General features: G+C 48.6%; 6 protein-coding genes across 6 annotated transcripts; 4 read left to right on the top strand and 2 right to left on the bottom strand.

Annotated features, from left to right (window-relative positions):
• Positions 1-15: 15 nt before the first annotated feature.
• VC83_04851 (uncharacterized protein) lies at positions 16-1,155 on the top strand (the record flags this gene model as incomplete). The annotated part of the gene is made up of 3 exons (XM_024468479.1): positions 16-73; positions 135-1,028; positions 1,133-1,155. 3 exons carry the CDS (start codon positions 16-18, stop codon positions 1,153-1,155), a joined length of 975 nt encoding a protein of 324 aa, XP_024322872.1.
• A 238-nt stretch (positions 1,156-1,393) lies between these two features.
• Positions 1,394-2,053, top strand: VC83_04850 (uncharacterized protein; the record flags this gene model as incomplete). Its single annotated transcript, XM_024468478.1, has 1 exon — positions 1,394-2,053. One exon carries the CDS (start codon positions 1,394-1,396, stop codon positions 2,051-2,053), a length of 660 nt encoding a protein of 219 aa, XP_024322871.1.
• An 84-nt stretch (positions 2,054-2,137) lies between these two features.
• HEM12 (Uroporphyrinogen decarboxylase in heme biosynthesis) lies at positions 2,138-3,474 on the bottom strand (the record flags this gene model as incomplete). Its single annotated transcript, XM_024468477.1, has 5 exons — positions 2,138-2,211; positions 2,262-2,655; positions 2,709-3,244; positions 3,304-3,345; positions 3,420-3,474. The coding sequence occupies 5 exons, from the start codon at positions 3,472-3,474 to the stop codon at positions 2,138-2,140; spliced, it is 1,101 nt and encodes a 366-aa protein (XP_024322679.1).
• Positions 3,475-3,784: 310 nt separating this feature from the next.
• On the top strand, positions 3,785-5,322 carry RPP0 (ribosomal protein P0 (A0) (L10E)). The gene is made up of 3 exons (XM_024468476.1): positions 3,785-4,258; positions 4,314-5,058; positions 5,231-5,322. The coding sequence occupies exons 1-2, from the start codon at positions 3,905-3,907 to the stop codon at positions 4,896-4,898; spliced, it is 939 nt and encodes a 312-aa protein (XP_024322680.1). The 5' UTR covers positions 3,785-3,904; the 3' UTR covers positions 4,899-5,058; positions 5,231-5,322.
• MSH1 (mismatch repair ATPase msh1) lies at positions 5,220-8,420 on the bottom strand (the record flags this gene model as incomplete). The annotated part of the gene is made up of 3 exons (XM_024468475.1): positions 7,776-8,420; positions 6,939-7,731; positions 5,220-6,892 (listed from the first exon to the last, which is right to left on the bottom strand). Exons 1-3 carry the CDS (start codon positions 8,229-8,231, stop codon positions 5,220-5,222), a joined length of 2,922 nt encoding a protein of 973 aa, XP_024322687.1. The 5' UTR covers positions 8,232-8,420.
• A 4-nt stretch (positions 8,421-8,424) lies between these two features.
• On the top strand, positions 8,425-15,436 carry SNT2 (putative PHD type zinc finger protein with BAH domain-containing protein). The gene is made up of 6 exons (XM_024468474.1): positions 8,425-9,055; positions 9,108-10,722; positions 10,794-11,277; positions 11,328-13,245; positions 13,298-13,691; positions 13,738-15,436. The coding sequence occupies exons 2-6, from the start codon at positions 9,918-9,920 to the stop codon at positions 15,162-15,164; spliced, it is 5,028 nt and encodes a 1,675-aa protein (XP_024322688.1). The 5' UTR covers positions 8,425-9,055; positions 9,108-9,917; the 3' UTR covers positions 15,165-15,436.
• Positions 15,437-17,140: the final 1,704 nt, after the last annotated feature.

Here is a 17,140-nt window from a genome sequence, read left to right as displayed (position 1 = left end):
CGACACAACCCTGGCATGGGCATTTCAGCGCTTATGTCTTCTTTCGAGGCCCTCGAGACGCCATGGGACATCGGTACCCGGCCCCATGGAGTGCAGGCGGCGTTTAGGCAAACGCCGTATGGCTCACTTTTCAGAGGCAGTTCGACCACCCGCCCATGATTTCGCAGCTTTGTGGGGATTCAGGGGCGCCAAAGAGAACAACATTTGGCAGTGGGAGGCGCCGCATAAACCGCCAGAACGAGCTGCCACGGATCAACTACCATCTTGGTTGATGGATCTGGATCAGTCGACGGCCAATAATCCAAACCAGAATCATCTGGAAAGCAACGATGGCCTCGCCCCCGTCTTACAATCAAATGCTGCGGGCGACTTGGAGTGGTTTCGTGACCGCATCCGCGCCAAAACGACATCCATTGATTTCTCAGATATCTGTGGGACATTTTGCCAAACGTTCAAGCAGAGTTTGTCCTTAGGGCAAGTCTCTGCGGCTGTTCTAGCCGGAAGTATACGTGAAGTGCCGCGCCTCATTCGAGACAATACCGTTAGCAAGGACATAGAACATGCTCTCTGCATCTCATTTTACCAGGCGACATGGAGAGGCATCATGGCATGTAAGGTACTGCGGCCGGCTGAAATTGAGCCAGAGGTCTTACGATTATTGCTCACGAATCTGCCTCGCCTCCCGGTACATATGTCCGCCGCTCTCATTTCAGATATTCTTCGGTCCATCACCGGTAAACAAAAGCACGAGCTCAAAAAAGAGATTTATGCAATTAGAGGCTCACTTTTCTCGCCTGATACAAGTGCCTCGCACCCCGAAGAAATATCACAATCTACAGAAACCGCAAAAGCAAAATACTCGCCGCCCAGAAAGGTGGTCTTGGACATATACGGCTTGGAAGACATAGTTGGAGCCCTTATGGAAACCTTTGGGTTGTATGCGCCTGAAGAGCAAGCAAAGAAGGAGATATGCCATCTGGTTCAACTATCCACGGTTTACGCGATTAGGGTCATCTTCTCTGGCAGTAGTAAGTCCATACAAAATCTAGTACGAGAAGGGGAGGAGCTGCGGACGGCATTGCTCAAGCTCATAGCGCGTGGACCTTTCGCGTCCGAAAGTTTGCTGGTACAGGCGTGCATGATAATACGGGCTGAATATCACGATAACAGTACAATAATAACCCTTCCGCGGTTACGTCAACATATCCTATGCGATATAATGTTTGAATATTGGTTAGGGACAACGCCTAGTACGTCAATGGTGAAAGCGCATGCTGCGTTTAAGGCTTCATTTCTATGTCAACACAGGCCTCACGGTTCTATTATTCATTTATGCACGGCTTTTAAACAACAAGCAATATGCTGGGACGAGAATGTCGCCTGTTATTTCCGAATGTTACGCCGCATCCGCGGTAATGAAAGTGCCAGTGTGTACTACTGTTTGAAACGCCTCGAGCATGCCAAAATCTACCTTAATGCACCGACCATCAAAGATGAAATGACGGCACTATATACCAATAATTTGCGCCACGCGGCGGAATTGCAGCGGCTCTATTCAAGAGATCGCCCGAGAACACGAGAAATTCCTCTCGAAAAACTTCCGGGTCTCGCAATTGCGATGATTCATGACCCGTCGTGCAATCCAAGGGATATATTTGACCTATTTGGGGGATTTCGGATCTGGAAGGAAACACACACAAACTGGGCGAGAATACGCTTAGTGGAGAAGATGGCTTTCGAATTTTCGCAGGTCGACTTCATCTCGAACAGAGTTGCACTCAGGAATGTCGCATGGTGCATTCGGTACTTACACCAACATAAAGTCCCCATATCCAGGCTCGTTATTCGTGTGTTAACTGATATTGGCATCGAGGGGAATATCATAGAGAAGGGGTCGGTTAGCCGCGGCAGGTTACAATGGGTCCTAGGCATTATTGAGCGAACGGAGGGTAAAGTGGTTGCGGAAAGAATAGAAGCAGTCGTCGTTAACGCACTACACCAAGAAAGGGAGCGAAGAGCTCGAGAAGATTGTGTGAGGATAGAGGACCTATAGATGTATTCATAGTAGTATTAGGGATCACACTGAAATTGGTAGATATACCATCTATATTGACACGAATTATTTGTGTTCTACTTCCTAGCTGGCCGTCAATCGACGGATTTCCTCAAAATAGAACTTGAGGTCGTCCGGATTCACCTTTGGTGTGATCCCTACACATTTGTTAGTGCTTCAAAATATGGAATATATAATGGCGGCTTACCATGACCCAAATTAGCGATCCATCCCTTTTTCCCACCACCATAAAATCCATCAACCATTTTCGTAACTGCACACGTAATCGCATCCTTCGTGCCGTAAAGAATCCCTGGGTCAGCATTGCCTTGAAAGACAACAGACCTATCACCTCTAATTTTGACGGCCGCGGCCGGATCTTGCAGCCAGTCTAGTCCAACAACGTCGTAGCCCAGGTCACAAAGAGCTTCAAGAGCATGCCAAGCGCCTTTGGCAAAGACTATCATCGGAACAGGGTCGAGCTGCATCTCTGCAAGTCTTTTGGGCAAATTTGCTGAGATATAAGCCAAATATGGCTGAGAAAATTGTCTGAACGAAGCTGGAGAAAGCTCGGCTGCCCAAGAATCAAAAACTTGGACCATCTAATGCGGCGTTAGTATTATCATTGCCACGGAAGAAATTTCGAGGATAGTACCTGTGCGCCTGCTTTGACTTGAAGAGCAAGATGTTCAACGCAAACCTCGGCAATCTTTTGGAGAAGGTCCTTGCTTGCTTGCGAATGTCTAAATACCCAAGTCTTTGTTTCAATGAAGAGCTTGCTGCCGCCACCCTCTACCATGTAGCAGAGAAGAGTCCATGGCGCCCCACAAAAGCCAATTAGCGGAACGCGGCCTTTCAGCTTGTGCCTGGTCATGGTTATGGCCTTGTAGACATAATCCAGCTCCTTGGCAACGTCCACTTCCTTTTTCATGACAGTTTCATACCGGCCGTCGGTTGGCGACGTGAGTGGCTCAGGGAAATGAGGTCCCTTCTTGTCAATCATTTCAACAGTCATGCCCATAGCCTGTGGAATGACAAGGATATCAGAAAATATAATGGCGGCGTCAATGAGGCCAGCAAAGCGCTCAATTGGTTGCAAGGTAAGAGTCGAGGCGATATCTGGTGATCGACAACACTCAAAGAAGTCGTTCCCACCTTTAACTTCATGATATTCCGGCAAATATCTCCCAGCTATTGAAGTGTAAGCATGCTAGGTTGGATAGTTTGATTTGGGGGCGCCATATGTTTACCTTGACGCATCACCCACGCAGGTGCCCGTTCCACTTCCTCTCCTTGTATAGGTTAGTCTACGGCTCGCATCATATATCATATGGGGAAGTGGATGCAATGAATGAATGATATATACCCCGGGCGGCTCGCAAAATAAGATCATTTTGGATGGGTTCAAAGTTGTGTGACATCTTGACGTGTGGTAAGTTAAGTTTTGGTAGTGGAAATCAATCTGTATGAAGCGCGATGTGCGAGTATTTTGCCCCTCTCAAACCGTCCACGAAAAGATCTCAATGACGCCCCGGCTGCCTCGGTTCTGTTACAAAGCTAGTTAGTCACTTAATATTGGCGCTGAGATGCCTTTTTCCCCTCCAAACTAAGATGAGATAAGGAATTTCGAAAAAGAGCTCCAGAAGTCCCAACCTAGCGTTGAGGCCTGGGGCATGAATTATTCTTGTGTGCTAACCGAAAGGAAACCCTAGAGTACCACAAACCCAAAAATATTTGCCGAGGACCTCTTTTGCGATATCATCAACATACAAGCAGTCCAATTTCCGGGCGCATTATTTCAATTCAATTATATCTTGACCCTTAAACATCCTACCTTCACACTAAGAAGATATGGGGGGCAAGACCGCAAACAAGGCCAGCTATTTCGATAAGCTGAAGGGCCTTCTCGAGGAGTATCGCAGCATCTTCATTGTCTCCGTCGACAATGTCAGCTCCCAGCAGATGCACGAGATCAGACAGTCTCTCCGCGGAGAGGGTGTTGTCCTCATGGGAAAGAACACCATGGTCCGCCGTGCCATCAAGGGGTTCGTGGGTGACTCCCCAGAGTGGGAGCGCCTTCTTCCATTCGTCAAGGGCAACATTGGATTCGTCTTCACCAACAGCGACTTGAAGGATATTCGTGACAAGATCCTTGCCAACAAGGTTGCCGCCCCAGCCAGAGCTGGCGCTGTTGCACCAGATGACGTATGTTAAAATCAACTTCTTATTTGCTAAAGTATATCTACTAACCTCCTGCCAGGTCTTCGTCCCAGCTGGTAACACCGGCATGGAGCCCGGAAAGACCTCTTTCTTCCAGGCTCTTGGTGTCCCAACCAAGATTGCCCGTGGTACGATCGAAATTACCGCTGATCTCAAGCTCGTTGAGGCCGGTACCAAGGTCGGAGCCTCCGAGGCTACCCTCCTGAACATGCTTAACATCTCTCCGTTCACCTACGGAATGGGCATTTCTCAGGTTTACGACAACGGCAACACCTTCCCGCCTCATGTCCTTGATATCAGCGAGGAGCAGCTCCTCAAGGCTTTCTCCAGCGCCATCACCACCATCGCTTGCGTTTCGCTCGCCGTCAACTTCCCAACCCTTCCTTCCGTCATGCACTCCGTTGTCAACAGCTACAAGAACGTTCTGGCTGTTGCCGTCTCCACCGAGTACAGCTGGACCGAGATTGAGGAGCTCAAGGAGCGCATCGCCAACCCAGAGAAGTTCGCCTCTGCCGCCGTCGCCACTACCTCTGATGCCCCCAAGGCCGCTGCCGTTGAGGAGAAGAAGGAGGAGTCTGAGGCGGAGGAGTCCGGTGATGAGGGCTTCGGTGGTCTCTTCGATTAAGCCAGAGTCTGCCTTTCGTAGTTCTGAATTACTCAGATATACGAATCGAGCTTGATACTGCCTTACAAACCAGTCCACGTTCCGCATTTCGATTCATTGATGTGACATCCAAAACAGCCAGCAAAGTAGAATCCAGTGGTCGAAGTCTACGTTATTAGAGGTCAGTTAAACTTTTACTTCTGTCGCAACTCTCACATGATTATCAAAATTGCTTTTTAACCCTGATCTCAATGAAGACAAACCCCCATACAACAACTTATTTATGATGTGAACACATCCAACCATTGTTGTAACTATTACAATTTACTTAGCATCTGCTAATTACTTTCCAGGTCCCTCATCCAACACCCTCTGTGCGATGTCAATTGCAGCCTCTGGTAAACCTGCCAACCTAGCTACCTTCAATGAATGACTCTTCCTATTGACCCCTCTCTTCAACTTATGCATGTAACTGAATCCCCCGTTTTTGTCCTCAGCAACATCGGTGCACCAGTAACCTACCTTCTCCATATGACGTGACATGTCCCCTACGGCATGAAAATGCGTTGCAAACAATGTGCGACATTTGTTGACGTGGTATAAATGATGGAGGCATGCAAATGCCACAGCAATGCCGTCTTCTGGTGTGGTTCCACGGCCAATTTCATCCATTATTACGAAGCTACGCTCCGTGGCATGCTTCAATATCGTAGCGGTCTCCATCATCTCCACCATAAATGTCGACTGGTTGCGGTACAAATCATCGGCAGAACCAACGCGGCTGAAAATTTGGTCTACAATACCAATTTCTGCGTATTCAGCGGGTACGAAAGAGCCAACCTGAGCCATTATTGTGATCAAAGCATTCTGACGAAGAAACGTGCTCTTCCCCCCCATGTTTGGTCCTGTTATGATCCAGACGCAGTCGTCGTCGCCAACAAGGCAGTCGTTTGTGACGAAAGTTCGCCCTTGCTGCTGTAGACCAACCTGGACCGTGGGGTGGCGGCCTCCCATAACTTTATGGGCGGTAGTGTTATTCAAAACAGGGCGGACAAGGCCCTGATCATTTGCATGCGTCGCAAACGAGCAGGCGACATCTAGCTCGTCCAGGACAGTGGCGTTGCGGCGCAACTTGACCAACATCTTGATAACCTCCTCACGAAGCTTCTGGAAAACCCTCTGTTCCTCGGCGCGTATCTGAAGTCGAACTTGGTCTATTCTTCGGCCCAAATCCGTCCACTCTGGGTGGTGGAATGACTTGGTGCTTTTGCTAGAGCTGACACTTCTCATTTCTGCCATACGCTTGGCATCTTTTCCCTTCACATGACATATATGGCCCAAGCCAGGCGTCCAACGAAGCGCGAGGGTTGTTGCGTCGAGTTCTCGCTGGAGATTGTCATGCAATTTTGCCTTGTCCTCATCAAGGCTCAGCAGGTCTGCATGCAATCTCTTCAACGCTGTACTTGCTAGAGGTTTCATGATCCAGACTTGAGTGTCCTCACTATAGTGCTCTCGTATGCTTTTTGTCGCTTTCTTGCCTCGGCCTCGCTTTATTGCTGCAATATCGTCCGTAGAGCCTTCGGATGTCGCAATATGTTCCGCCATTTCCATGATCGTTCCTGCTTCTTCATCCTCTATTCTATGTTGCTGTACAACGCCTTCTTCATCAATCGCATTTCTGATTTTGCTTGCTAGAGCGAGCGGGCCATCGAGCTCAATGCGTGAAAGGAGGCGTGATAAGGAGTCTGGGGCGGAGGATTCTGGGAAGCCTGGCCCCTCCTGTAACGTCGCTCGTATCGTTGACGCCAATTCTTGCGTTGCCGATACGGTAGTTGACAAAGCTAAAAGATCATCTGCATTTCCTCTTCCTAGAGCAAACTTCTGGACTAGACGTTGAGAGTCGTGACAACGTCGAAGCAGGGCCATCAGTCGTTCTCGGAGAGCTGTTTCGCCTAGTATGTGGGCTACAAGATCTAACCGGTCGTTTATCACCTGAAGTGATGTCGAGGGAGCACCTAGTGCATATTAGAAAAGCTCTTCTCTTACTGGTTTTGAACATACCAAGCCACTCTTTCAGTAGTCGAGAGCCACTCTTTGTGACGGTTTTTCGCAGTGCGTGAAGCAGGCTCCCAACATAGGTGCCATCCCTATAGTTCTCCATTATCTCAAGGCCTCGTAGACTGTTTCTGTCTATAGCCATGATCTCCTGTGAACGGTATTGAATAGGAGGCTGAAGCTTCAGACTCAAGCCCTGTAGGCGAGTTCCAACATACTCCAACAGCAGACTTCCAGCATCAACTTCTTCCGATGCAAAACCTGCTGCTATATCAGCAGGCATCTTGCTCTCCAACATCAGTCCCCACGAAGCCATTGGCTTTCTTTCTCCCACTGAGCAGTATGTAATCACGTGGCGATCGTCACTAAGCACTGCCAGTAAACCATCAGCTGCCGAAGTTTCTTGATCCTTCTCAAGTACGATTTCTCGTGGCCCAATTCGCGAGATAGCACTCGATAACAATGGCAACGTTGTCGACTGTGTGTAGAAGTTACCCGTTGAAAGATCCAACCATGCCAGGCCAACTAGATCGTCTGCGTCCCTCAGCTCTGTCTGTGAAACGCTGTGGCCGCGCTGGATTGCGAGGACATAGTTATTTGTTAAAGGATCGATGAAGTTTTCATCAATCAAAGTTCCTGGGGTAACAATGCGCGCGACCTTTCGGTCATGAAGCAGACCCCCTGATTTAACTTTGGTTGATGCATCGTTGGCAAACTCTTCGGCAATCGCAACATAACGATTCAAATCTTGAACTAGTATCTTCAAGAACCTATCAAGCTGAAAGAATGGGAAACCTGCCTGTGGAAGTTAGAGTGGACCAGCTATCAGAAGGGCTGACATACCATAGACACGGGGCCAGCATTTGTCTTTTTCTGGGCGACCTTGAGATTAAGGAGGGGACCGAATTCTTCCGCATGCTCAAAGTAGAGTTCATAAAATCCACCAACGCGTGTGAGAAGAACACAATTTTCGAACTTTCTCATATTGGTCTGGGCCTGAAGTACCACGGTTGGGTACGCCGGCGCCTCATCTTGGCTTGGTACACTGACAGATGCGCAGTGAAGTAGCCCCTGCGGCAGGTCTTTAAGCTCTAAAGAAGTGCTGGTTGGCGGTTTCCTTTTGGGGGCTTTCGGAACTTTGGGGATTTTGGTTTGTGATGAATACTGGGATGTCTGTGTCACGTGTGTAACATCGTCGCGACCGTAAGCCTTCCTTCTACTACACAGGCGGGAATAGACAAATAGAGGAGCTCGACCCCGAATGGCCTTGTCGCAGGTGCTGTGTCGCGGTCTCCACATGAGCGAGTGTTTGATTTATCGACCTTCGCCTACACTCATAGTTGTATCCCTTTTAGGTTTTTCATTCAGGATGGCTGAATAAGGGTTGAAAATGCAGCCTTTCACATCGATTGCACTAGGCTACTTTGGGCATGGTGGGGGTTGTTACCAACTTAAATATCACTACATCAATAAAAACATATATTCACAGTGAGAAATCCAGATGCGAGAACATGTAATCTGCGGAACACAGCAGCAACTTCCATTGTTGATCCAGCCAGATATGGTGGGCTATACAGAGTATACCCAGTCCACTTCGTCTTCGTTCCGGGATCTTGCAGGCCGATACTATATCTCACTCTATTCGACCGTTCCTTTCGAATAGACGCGTGGTAATTAAAAGCTGGTCTTGTTGAGCGTAGCTCCAAAGCTCTCGCCTTGCTGGTCCGCCTGTCAGCTTCCGAATTCAAAACATATCAATAGGAATTCTTCCCTACCGCATAAGTTCCAGCGCGATGTCGGGTGTGATTACGGGCACGTCTGGGGCTTGGCTGGAGCATGCATCTTCGCCAAGACATCCTCTGGCAGCGTCTCGGGGACGTTGGAGGTAAGCAAGTTAGCCCACTGCTTGTGAGATAATGGTTTCAACCAGGAGAATGGTGGTGTTATCCTTACTAGTAGAGGTCAGCATTAATGCCGGCCTTCTTCAGACCTTCCTGCTCAGCAAGGGCAACCTTGTGTATGTGTATGTGGCCATACATGGAATACTAGAGGCGTGCGGGGTTAGTCGGGAGGCACAGGCTGGCCTTGCATCAGTATAGGTATAGACGTGCATCAGTATAGGTATAGACGTGCATCAGTATAGGTATACCTGGACGATGAGAGTAAAACGCTCACGAAAAAAACATGGGGCCTGGGCAAACGTGCATAGAACCACAAGTGTGCTCTCTTGGCACTTATTAACGTCGAATTGCATTTGCGCATGGAGAATAAAGGCTGGCCATAAGATTTAGTATAACAAACTGTACGTAGGCCCTCAGGAGTCTCGGATTAGGTCTGTGGTTTGTTGACTTTGTCGAATATTTCCATCATTCGACACTTTATTGTATACACGAATATTGATACAGGAGTGAAAATACTAAGCTGCGCCAATGAGAGGCCATCCCACTCCGATGGTCAGGTTTGGAGCCGCCTTAGCCAGCCAGCCTGGTTTAGCCAGCCAGCCTGGTTTAGCGAGCCATCGCCGGCCGCATCGTCTCGTCTCGTTCCTCAGACACTACATTGTCCTTCACCTTCCTTGTCCGACTCCATTCCACACCGACAGCCGTTCCTTTGTTGTAGTCGCGAATCTCTTTGCGCCCACATCTCGACACCACTCGCCCATTTGTGCTTATACGGGAAGCTATTCAGACAGCAAAAGATACATAGATTCTGCTTCTGGTCTCATTGCTACAGGCGCCATATTCCATGCTGTTTATGTTGGATAAGGAAGGGAACAACGTAGTTTGCTCAATTACTACGGCACAACCACTCCTTGGAGCATCTTTCACCAGGTCGCGCCCAACACTGACATTTAAACCTGATGGGCCGGATTTTATCCAGTCACAGAGACGCCAAAACGGATTAAAGTGCAACTCTTGATGGGAGAGGCAGCAGGCCTCCACACACTACACAACGACAAGCGACGACGACGACGACGACGCAGCTATGTCTGTGTCTAACCCGGACGACAGTCATCTCGGAATGGAGACTCCTTCGCATCCCCCCGCAGCAGTCGGTGGTGCGGACAGCGATAGCTCTGGCAGACCACAAAAACAATCGGCCGAACCCACCGAAAGTGCGCCTTCCAGTGCTGCCATACCTCTGGATAGCTCCGACGCCTCCGACACGGCAGCCAAAGCGCATCCAAATCTACCTCTGCTGCAGGCAACTGCGGCGCCAGCTTCATCATCAAGCCCGCCGCCGAAAGATGCGACTTCATCCGCCGCGCCTTACGGCACGCGATCCCGGAACAGGGCGGGCGTGTCTCGACCAAACTACGCAGAAGATAAAGAGATGGATATGGAGTTTGAGATTCAGCCTCCTGTAAAGGAAGATGATGCCCGAAAATCTGCTCGTTCTTTGGACGCTCGACCAAACGTGTTGGAATCTGCCGCTTCAGGAGCGACCGGTCGAAAAACAACTGGGACAGTACCGGATCCGAACAGCGCTGCGCAGCTGGTGCCAAAAGACCATATACCAGGAACCTCGACCTTTTCAGCCAACATTGCGGGGGCTAATCCTGCGCAACCTTCCAAAAAGCGCAAAGCTACTACAAACCCGACATCGAGTATTGCGAATGGCAATCACACCACTGGAAACATGGGCACGACCACGGCAACTGGAAAAAGTACTTTACCGCAGAATTCCCAGGCATATAAAGAGTCATTTATGCTGAGCTTCGATAATTGCGGGGCACGACTCCAAAATGGCAAGCTCATCGCTGACGATGGCACGACGTTGGGCATAAATGGTAAGTAACTGTACAGTCCATCATGCAAAGTTCTTAGGCGTCCTTTAAGTGCGTAACTAATTTCACAATAGACCATGTTTATCTGGTTTGCGAGCCTCCTGGAGAGCCTTATTACCTCGGACGAATCATGGAGTTTCTCCACATGAGTAATGACTCTACGAAGCCTGTTGATGCCGTGAGAATGAACTGGTATTACCGACCAAAGGATATCGGACGAAAGGTGAATGATACGCGACAGGTATTCGCCTCCATGCATTCTGATATCAGCCCTCTGACCGCCCTCCGTGGATTGTGCCAAATAAAGCACAAATCAGAGGTGGAGAATATGGACGAGTACAGGAGGACGCAGAATTGTTTCTGGTACGAAAAACTCTTCGACCGGTATATCCACCGATATTACGAGGTAATACCTACACGACAGGTAGTAAATGTCCCGGCCAAGGTGAAGACGGTTCTTGATGACCGTTGGAAATTTATTCTGGTAGAATCTGGGAGAGGGAAAGAATTGACCAGTGCGGTCAAGTCCTGCAAGAGATGTAATGGGTTCTGCGCGAGGTATGTTTTGGACTCCGTTAAACCAGGTTGCTATGACTAATAATGCAAAGTAACAATTCCGTCGATTGTGCAGTCTGCCATCAGACTTATCACATGAATTGTGTACGGCCGCCATTACTGAAGAAACCATCACGCGGGTTTGCTTGGGCATGTGGCCCTTGCAGTCGCGCCCAAGAGCGGAAGTTAGAGGCGAGGAACACCCCCAATGTTGCGGATACAGGCGCCGATGCTGAAGACGATGAAATGATGGATGATGAAGACGAAGACGAAGATTTACTACTTCATGGCACTGAAAGAAGCACAGGCAGCAGCAGTCCTGTTGGATCAGTGGAAGAGGATGTACCGATTCACCCTGGCACTGAGGAACAAATTTACCAAGCAAGCTTATGGCCCTTCCGTTATCTAGGGGTGCATTGCAAGGTCGAGGATGCATTGGATTACGACGATCGCATCTATCCCCGTGCAAGCTCTCGCCTCGGGCCACGACACCAGGCAAATGTACCGACCTGGCCTGGCAGGCCCGTACAACTTGTTAAACCAATTGAGGTCAAAAGAAAGTATATGAAGGGGGGAGGCCATAAGAAGGATGCGAAGCTTTCCAAGGAAACTATCACCGCGCTCGACGCAGAAAAACTAGCGAGAGAAACGCGACCCAAATGGGTCATGGACGAACCCCATGGCTACGTCCATCGGGGAGAGGACCATGCCAGAGGAAGTTCGAATAGCACGGCTGAGTTACTCTTCCAACCCGAGGCAACTGAAGACGTGGCAAAAAACGGCGACAATGAGGCATTGATTGACGCGTATCTCAAGAGCAGCGAAGATATTGCCAAGCAAATTGGCGTCAGGGCCTACTCGGTGAACTTCTTGGATAAAGCATTGAGTATACTTGACTCTGCAAGTTTCGATGTTGATCGGGCGTTGAAAGAACTGGCTAAGGTGGAAAGAAAAGATCTCCAAGAACCTGACCTGACACCGACAGAGGTTAAAAAGTTTGAGGATGGCGTAGCCAAATTTGGCTCCGAGCTGCATAGCGTCAAAAAGCATGTGAAAACCGTCAGCGCTGCGAATATAGTTCGATTCTATTACATCTGGAAGAAAACGGAGCGTGGAAAGCAGATTTGGGGCAATTACGCGGGCCGAAAAGGGAAAAAGGAGGCGAAGAAGGTTGAAGTTAACGCGGGCAAGTTGCAAGATGACGTTGCTGATGACCAAGACGATTCAGCTTTCGACAATGATAAGGCAAAGGAGAAGAAACGAGGCTTTCAATGTAAATTCTGTTGGACGCGCAATTCTCGGCAATGGAAGCGCGCTCCTGGGACACCAGCTGGAACCACCGTAGCAGCTGACCCGACCAACAAAGTAGTGGGCAGGGACAACAATACGCAATTGACCGTAGCCCTTTGTCTCAGCTGCGCGGTGATATGGCGAAGGTATGCGGTGCAATGGGAAGACATAGATGACCATGGCAAGAAATCTTCCCAAGGTGGTCGGTCTAATAAGCGGAAGGCAGAGGATCCATTGAGGGAATTCCATCTAAGCGACCTCAGTTGGACGGCTAATAATACAGATACGGCCAACACTCCTTTAAATGGAACTCCTGCGCCCCAAGCTGCTTCTCTGATAGCAGTCCAGGAGGCCCCGCGAAAAAAACCAAAGAGCAATAGTGAAAGAGACCAGATTGATTCGGCACCACACGATCCTAACTCTGGGCCTGCGCTTGCACAGCAGAAGAAGAAAGCACCAGAAAAACCACCTGCTCCACCGCCTGTCCCGGAAATTCCTAAACAAAAATCTCTTCCCTGCGCAATTTGTTTGCAAATGGAGCCAGCAGCCCAACGTCTCTCCTGTAGAGAGTGTCGAATGACCGTGCACCGAAATTGTTATGGTGTGGCCGCGGACACACGGGGATCAGCCAAATGGACCTGCGATATGTGTTCAAATGACCGAAATCCACAAGTTTCTATTGTAAGTTACATCGCCGCACCTCCTGCTGTACCTATTTACTCACTAGTTAAAGCAATATAAATGCATGTTATGCCCTATCGAATCAACACCGCAGGACTTTTTGGAACCAATAAAACCCTCGCACAAGAAAAAGAACGACAAAGACCGGGAAAAGGACCGCGTGGAGAGGGAACTTGCAATCAAAGCAGCGGAGTTTTACAGCAAAAAGCAAGAAGAGATGAACCGTCCGCTTATTCCAAGAGAACCTTTGAAAAGAACAGCGAACAACAACTGGGTCCATGTTACCTGTGCAGTTTGGACACCAGAAGTCAAATTTGGCCAAGGCAAGGCCCTAGAACGTTCAGAAGGAATCCCTTCAATTCCTTCCGCTAGGTATGACGAGACTTGTAAGATATGTAAAACTAATAACGGGGCCTGTGTGGCTTGCCTGTCGTGCCGGGCTCCTGGTAAGCAATTCCTCTAGTTGTTTATTGTCACGCTAACTATCCATAGTCCATGTAGAGTGTTCCCATCAAGCAGGGTACGTCCTGGGCTTTGATATATCACCTGTCAAAGGCTCTCGCAGAGATCACGTAAACATTGTGAACATCAATGGCGAATCGGGTGCCATGACAGCTGCGGTTTGGTGCAAGGACCACTGCCCTACCAAGACTATCGTTCACCACATGCATGATATTGTGGATGAAAATGGTTTGAATGCCTTGCAGCTTTATGTCCAGAAATTCAAGCAAGCGGATCTAGCATTAACAGGCACTGTACGCAAAGCGACGCTGGTCAACCAATCAACCAAGATATCTGCAGTTCCCATTTCTCCCTCGACGGTATCCAACCGCCGAGCTTCTACAACTGTTATAAGCAGCAACGGGAGAGGCTCTATTTCGAATATCAAACCAGAAGACACGCAAACTACAAGCGCTTCTGAGGCACTCAGGGCTCCCACATACCTCCAGTCGCCGGCGAAAGTCTGTGATACTTGCGGGGTTGATGTGAGTCCAAAGTGGTGGCCATATCCAGCACTGCCCGTTACCAGGCCTGGGCCATTGAAACAGCAGCTTTATGAACACCGGCCCCCCAATAATCAAATAGATGATATTTCCAAGGACCTGGGCAACGCCATTTTGGGAAGTAACCCTAAGCAGCAGGTTGCTTTGGCCGCGGCCGCACTGTGCGAGAGGCCACCCAACAATATGCTGGAGCTTTTCCAGTGCCACAAATGTCATTGGAATAAAGTTCAAAAACCCCAAACTTCGCCAGCTATACCAGCGCCGAAAATGGAGGACGACGCACCGCAGCCACGCCTACCGCCTTCTATACCAGTGTCTGCCTCGTCGACGCTAGCAAGCCCTCCTGTGCCACCAACTCATATGCACGCGGGATCTCGATATTCGTGGGGCCATCCGGCATATCCACCAACGAGCGGTTACGGGGACTGGTCCCGCGTATCTCCGGCATCTCAAAATTCAAATATCGCCCTAAGGCAGTACAGCAACGGCTCGCACTCGCCGAGAGGGCCTCCAGCGACCAGCCAGCACCTACCTGGCCCAATGATTCCACGATCACCTCATGTGAACGGATCATTACCTTCGGTAGCAAATAGCAGCTATCCGTCATCGCCACATAAATCTGCCGCTGGTATTCACCCGATACAGCACGGTGTATACGCGCCGTATGCACCGTCGCCCCCACAGCACTTGACCAACGGAGGCCCTCCCCCACGAGCTTTGGAAATTTCATTTCCACATGGAACTCACTCGCCGTATCGTCAAGCGTTTGGAGGGCCCCATGAGAGCCCTCAGGCACGTCGGGATGGTCCTCAAATCAGCCGTGAACCTATAAATCACAATGGGGACAATGCTCCTAGTCGTCGGGTGAACGGTGGCGCGAGTGCGAGTCCTTCACTCCAGAATTTACTTTCTTGACGGTTGGCGAATGAAATGATACTCAAGTTGGGGTAGGGGCGTAGATGGGGGGGTGTACTGGAAAAGGGTTAAAACTATATGTCGTATTTGAAGCAACTGTTATCATGAAGTTGGTGGTGGGTGGGTATATCGGTAACGTAATAACTTGGGTTTTACTCAGCGAAAGGCGTTTAGAGGTAACTAGAGGAAGTTGGAACGTCGGTCTTAGTAATAATCTATGTATAAGTTACATAATGATTCCATCATAAATTAGTAACAAACTTTTGTCCCACTGTTCCCTTTTTAACTTAAACCTGCGTGCGGTCTCTAGCCAAATGGCCTAACTAACGTAGGTCGTGGCGTACTGTCGCTAATGGCGTAACGTAAGTCGTGGCGTAAGCGGCGATCTGGCGTAAGCGGCGATAAGTACCCTTATATACAACTTTGTATGGAAAGGTACTTCTACATCCAAAACTAAAACCTTAAATAGCTCCATGGATAAAAATCGTTAGGCTTAGCTGTTCAATATTTAGGTTCTATATATAGGCCTTTACCTAATATAAAAACGCTAGTATTGCTAGTGTCTTTTTGCAATGCTAATTTAAGGGTTAAGTTTTCCTCATACAAATATTTGTATGAGCAATCTTCTCCTACTAATAGAAGCATAATAATCACACTAGCAATACTAGCGTTTTTATATTAGGTAAAGGCCTATATATAGAACCTAAATATTGAACAGCTAAGCCTAACGATTTTTATCCATGGAGCTATTTAAGGTTTTAGTTTTGGATGTAGAAGTACCTTTCCATACAAAGTTGTATATAAGGGTACTTATCGCCGCTTACGCCACGACTTACGTTACTGTCGCTAACGTAGGTCGTGGTCAGACCGGCTACATGGCCAGACCGGCTATTAGTACCATCACATACAAATTTGTATGTGGAGGTACTTATGCTTGCGAAAATTAGAACCTTAATAACTCCTTTAATAAAAAGGCTAGAGCATATTCCTTGTATATATAGGAACTTTAAATAGTCATCTACTATATCTAAAGACGCTAATAACACTAACGTGGTTTACCACCAAACGGAACATCCCACCAAATGAAACACTTTCCGATAGCATCGCAACCTCAAACCCAATTACTCCACCCTAACACATTAAAATTAACTACACTCAATTGAATTCTCTTCTCCTAATATCTCTTCAACCTCTTGACAGGTTCGTACATTATGCCCAGTCTTGCCGCACCTCCCACAGCGCCGCGAAGTCGATGGACCAGCCTCTACAGCACCCTCCTCATTTGACCTTTTCTGTCGTTTCAACCCTTTATCCTCTTTTTCAGCGATCAGTTTTTGAGCATCTTCTATAGTAAGTGACCCTCCATCTTGGACACGTGTACGCTTGGCTTTCCGACGCTTTGAAAGTGCTGTGTTGGCCTTTCGAAGGGTACGGACCTCCTCTTGTATAAGGGTCATTTGGTGCGCAATGCGGTCTGTACCCTTCACCAGCTGCTTTACAGCTGAAAAAATCATTGTTGGGGAGCTTCCTTGATGAATTCCAATTCTATTCTGTACAAACTTAGACTGCAAAATTGCATCAGCTGGGGTTTGTGGCGTTTGAGGGACCCAAGGGTCAGCCTCTAGTAGGGGGGATCCAGTTGGTGTTGGCGTCCGTAACTTGATATCAAGCTTTGAGAGAACTGCTTCTGGGTTGTACGGGACTAGGCCAGTACCTCGAAAGCCAGCTAGGATATTTTCAGTTGTCATTGTATGGTCGTGGGCAGCCTTGAATGCAATAAAGAACTCAATCTTAGTGATATGGGTAATAGAGGCCTTAATGAAGACCTCAAGTTCTCGACCATACATTCGCTTTAGTACACTAAAACACCCAACATCAAGAGGCTGGGTAAGATGTGAGGAGTGCGCAGGGAGACAGAGCGTAATAATGTTGTTCTCCTTGCAGTACATATCAAACTGGGCAGATAGGTGGCTCTC

This window comes from Pseudogymnoascus destructans, assembly GCF_001641265.1.
Source record: "Pseudogymnoascus destructans isolate 20631-21 unplaced genomic scaffold scaffold_15, whole genome shotgun sequence".
Lineage (NCBI taxonomy): Eukaryota > Fungi > Ascomycota > Leotiomycetes > Thelebolales > Thelebolaceae > Pseudogymnoascus > Pseudogymnoascus destructans.
Note: the sequence above shows the minus strand (reverse complement) of the source record. Positions and strands in the feature narration are given on the sequence as shown.